Source organism: Leuciscus leuciscus (assembly GCF_965113295.1).
Source record: "Leuciscus leuciscus genome assembly, chromosome: 5".
NCBI classification, from domain to species: Eukaryota; Metazoa; Chordata; class Actinopteri; order Cypriniformes; family Leuciscidae; genus Leuciscus; species Leuciscus leuciscus.
The window spans coordinates 363,778-368,839 of record NC_138729.1 but is presented as its reverse complement, the minus strand read 5'-3'; the positions used below and the strand labels follow the sequence as shown (position 1 = coordinate 368,839).

Genomic DNA, 5,062 nt, shown 5'->3' with positions numbered 1-5,062 from the left:
CATTCTTTTACTGCAGACTTTTCCATTTATTGCTTTCTATCTTCTCCAGAGTTTGTATGTTTATGTTCTCTATTCGATGAAAACCTCTTCTGTGGTTACAGTGTCCCGCATCTCTTGGGCCGTTCACACACTCACTGTTTCATTCACACCTTTTACAGCTTTTACAGCCACTAAGAGTCCCTCAGTAATAAATAAGAAAATCTTTGATCTTTGATCTATGAGAACATGCTCTAATAATACTTCAAAATATGTAATGATCTATTTATCATTAAAATATCATGTTTTACTTTCAAATATATGCCCATGTTAGCAAGCGTTTAAGGCACAGATCAAACTGAACACCAGTAAAGAAGCACAAACAGAGATTTCATCCATTTATCACACACAATTATGTTTGAATCAAGACGACATGCAAATGCAACCGTACCGTGATTACCGTGGTGAATAGGGTTTTTATCTGTAATGCACAAATCATCTTTTTACAGAAAAAAAGGTTAAATTTTTTTGATGGTCCACATTTATACATTCTATCTACTAACTTGGCAACTACATGTCAACTTACTCATCAGAGTATTAGTAGATTACTATTATAATATTGATCTGACACTGAGAACTGAACTGACATCCCTGCTTTCTACACAACTACTTCATAGATCAAATGAACTAATTTAATCATTTATGACACTGTTTTCTTTGAGGGCTGCTGTACATCTCTGGATAATGTCCCTGTTATCACTGTAAGGTCTTGTATAAAGCGCTACAGAAGTAAAGTTGACTCGACTTCTCTTGATCTCTCTGGTTTGGGTTTGTAGAATAATTTGACATGTAGTTTGTGAAGTTACTCATAGTTACTAGAATGTCTAAAAGGTGAAAAATCCAAATAAAGTGTAACCAAAAAACTATTAAGAGGAATTTAGTACAGATTTTGCTCTGTCAGCTTTCATGCAATATCAGTAGATCGGAAACAGATCTAGATCTCTACGATTTGATCAATCACAATATAAAACTGAATCACTTCCGGCTGAAAGCCTCTCCAGACATCTCTCCTGCACTCCAGAACCTGTACATGATGTCCACACACGGCCGACGTCTCATCCCTGAGCACTGAGCGTGTTTCATCGGGCTGAAGACAGCGCTGACACGAGTTAACTTGATCCTGAGCTCTGTAGAGCGGCTCGATCCCTGGCGACGCTGGCGCTCAGGCCTCAAGCTAATGGGCTTTTAATGCCTTGGCATTATTGTGGCTCGTACAATGGCCGGCATGCTGGGGTTTTGTCACGGCTTCTCTAAAACTGTTATCAGGCCCCCAAACTTTCAGGGGCGAGCGACCACTAAAGAAGGAGCAGGTCCTGAGATGAACAGGGTTCGGGGTCAGAGGTCACGGGCCCAAGCGGAAACGGGACACAGAGACGAACAATGCAAACCTGCAGACAGAGACCGGGATGAGCAGAGAACAGAGGAGAACAGATGGTTAAAGGAGAACAGAAGAAAGAGCTCAATCAGGAGAGGATCTGAGCCTGGAAACACAAACCACACTGGCTAATTAAATATAAATGAGAAACTTTTATAGGAAAATGAGAGTTGTGGATCATGAAACATTTGCACTTTCACCTTAACATGAGCTGATGAAGATTTATAAGAATAACACACTTTACGAAAAACTAAAGGGATCATTTTTGGGTTGTTTCTTCCGCTTTTATTATCTTTTTTTTTTTAAATGCGACATTTTATTATTAAAATCTGCCCTTTATCTTGAAATTGCACAGCTTTTTGATGCTCTTTTGAAACCCATATTTTAAATGCCAGAATTTCTTTAGTTTCCTGGCCGGTGAGAATAAAGACTCGAGAGCTTTACATCTGGCAAACATCGCTGAACATCGTACGTACAGTTTTGAGTATTTCTTTAAAAAAACGGTAGAGAAAGACACCAATAATTATTTATATGATAGTGGAGTTTGTTGATCGAGAGAGACAGAGAGAGAGAGAGAGAGAGAGAGTGAGTGTGTGTCCCCATGCCGTCATGGGGAACAGGGGCTGAACCCTCTTTTCCCTTTACTCTCTTTACTCTCTTTACTCTCTGTACTTTCTTCTTTTTTTTTTGTTGCTATATTTATGGATAATATGGAAATGTTTTTTTTTATCTATATATTTGTATGTCTATTGCTTTAGCAATATTGTGGTATTTTATATTTTTATGCCAATAAAGCACATTTGAATTGAATTGAATTGAATTGAATTGAATTGAGAGAGATAGAGAGAGAGAGAGAGATTCCGACCTTCATGGGTTTTAATTTACAAACTGGCGGGGGGGGGGGGTGGGGGGGGTGGGGGGATTAATGAATCTTTAAAAACGATATGCTACACGTTAGTAGGCCTCACCTGTGATAAGAGGAGGCACTGCAGAGTGTTTAAACACATCGGTTATTTTATCATCTTTATGTGCGCATCCATCATTCTTCTTTGATTATCGATATTTCCAAACGTTATCGTGTTTATCAAAGTACATTTCACAGAAACTTTCTCGCAGTAAACCATAAACTGACCTTTACTAATATCTCAAGTTAACTTTACAGTATAATTGTAGACGGTTTCGTAGCATATCTGTCCATTAAACATAAACAATGTTAATATTCTCTCCCTGTCAAATATTTAATTACATTCAGCCTAACTGTGCCATAATGACCAGCTGTTAACATGTAATGGGTATTTTAAGGGTTGTGTTGGTCACATACACATGAACAGCCTCTGCAACACAGATGAACAACACTTCAGATAATTGTTTTAATTATTTGTTTTAATTATTATTAGTATATAGTTATATTACTTATATGTATATATTATATTAGTTTCTCGATTAAAGAAATAACTAAGCACTTTTGCGCGTTTAATGCGCCATTATTTTAGTAGCCTGTATCTGACATGATTAAAGCACAGATAACTATAGATATAAAGATAACTATCATTCTCTCGATGGTTTTATACACAGATAACTATCATTCTCTCGATGGTTTTAATCCCGTGTTAAACTCTCGTTCACCTCAGCTTCTCTTCCTCCTGTTTCTGCCCTCTCCTCGGGCGCTCGGGCTTCATTCACTCTTTTTACGCTCAAGAAAGGAATTTTCTGCTTCCATTTACTCTGTGATTCTCTTACTCTGTATTTATCTGAAAACACCAGCACTTTGTTCTGCAGTCGCGGTATTTACACGACACACCGGCGAACGCATGAATACGAATGAATGAAAGGAAAGAGCCTTCAGAGGAATAACAAGATAAGAAAATGGAGTGATTTTGACCTGTCTTATTCTTCTTTTCAAGCCTGTAATGTGGTTTAATTATCCTCTTACTGAGGCCACAGACATGTAATCTCGAGTCTTACGGAACCACAAAGCTTTATATTAACACTCATTCGCCTTTAGTTCGTTCATTAATGTGTGTGTCGAACTGCGCTAATAAAGACTCTCTCTCTCTTCTGTTCTGACACGCGCCATATGGCAAAGGCCAAACCACGGGTGCCATAAATGAGTAATTCGGGTTGTTGTGTTTGTTTTAAAGTTGTGAGAACAACAGCGAGTGTGTGAAGATGCTCGGGGATCCAGTGACCCCGCTGAGAGTTAGTTTAGACGCTCGCAAACAGCGCAATAAAAGCCATTTCATGCCGGACATTTACAGCAAAGCACTTTCCACTGAAGCGATTACTGATTACTGCCTACTATTATTAGTATTATTATCAATGAAAATCATTTATAAAATTCAGTCATTAATAATAATAATACATTAATTTATAAAACCATCCAGTCATTGTTATTATTATTAATAATAATAATTATAATGAAATGTAGCCTGTTGATAAAATTCAGTCAATAATAATAATAATACATTAATTGATTAAACCATCCAGTCATTGTATTATTATTATTATTATTATTAATAATAATAATTACAATGAAATGCATTGATAAAATTCAATAATTAAAAAATAACAACAATAATAGATTGGTAAAACCCAGTCATTATTGTTATTATTATTATTATTATTATTAGTCGCCTCCTCTGAGGTAAACCACGGTAAAGTGCTGGTATCCATCAAGTGAGGGATCAGGTATTTGTCATGATATATATGATATAACAGCAGATTATAGCAAATCAAGAGTCCAACTGTGTGTGAAGGATGAGCGCGTCTAATCACTGAGGGGTGATTGAAAACAAGCCGATCCTTGACTAATATTTCCGTAAACGTTGACGTATCGCTCGGTGTTTTGTTGTGTTCTGGAAGCGCTCGAACCCCCAGAATCACCCATGCGCACAGTTCGGTCTGGACACGTCATCCTGTAGACACGCCCCCAAATAACGCGTCGTCCAATGGCGAAGCGCGTCCTGAGCGCGTGAGAGTCTCCGCGATAAAGCCTCCGCGGGCCAGTTAGACACACACACTACTGGAGGCAGTCTGATCACACACACACACACACACACACATACTATACTGGAGGAAATCTATTCACACACACACAATATGTGCCATTATAACTGACACTGTGGCGCTGGATAAAAGCCGTCGGATATTCCCAAGCGTTTCTTCTCCAGAAGGTAAAACATGCATTATTATATATTTATTTGTGCGCGTTGATGTGATGTGGATTTAATGGGGTAAACTTACTGATACCTGCAGATTCTTCAGCCAATAACTTCTGAGAAATAATCCTCATAATCTACAACAGGCATATAACGCGCAAAAGAACAAATCTCTGAGTGATTCTTTAGAAAACGAGGAGCTTGACGTTAAAAACTCTTCGACTAAACATATAGTGCTTAAGTATCGAAGATGAGAGTCTGTGGAATGCAAATATAGCCATTAATAAATATTAAATAATAATATAACAATAGCCGTAACTGTCAGGTTCACCATAAATGTCCTTTTACAGGGAATAAAACTATCCACGCAGGAATATCATATGGACTAAAACACAGAAAACACTGGGACAAAAACCCTGGACATCAAGAGACCGAGACTTCTCTGAGAAATGTCCATCACGACTGGGCGAGGTAAAAATAATAAACTCGTTAT

At 37.8% G+C, this 5,062-nt stretch overlaps 1 protein-coding gene across 3 annotated transcripts in view; it reads left to right on the top strand.

The window, feature by feature from the left end:
- The first annotated feature begins 4,419 nt into the window (after positions 1-4,419).
- The window catches only part of pax8 (paired box 8), a 17,975-nt gene continuing 17,332 nt past the window's right edge, over positions 4,420-5,062 (top strand). The window contains exons 1-2 of one of the 3 annotated variants that reach the window (XM_082169251.1): positions 4,420-4,584; positions 4,920-5,040. In XM_082169251.1, coding sequence (XP_082025377.1) covers positions 5,019-5,040 — 22 coding nt within the window. In that variant the 5' untranslated portion in view covers positions 4,420-4,584; positions 4,920-5,018. The remainder of the gene's footprint in view (positions 4,585-4,919; positions 5,041-5,062) is intronic. The other 2 variants (XM_082169250.1, XM_082169252.1) reach the window with 2 other exon arrangements.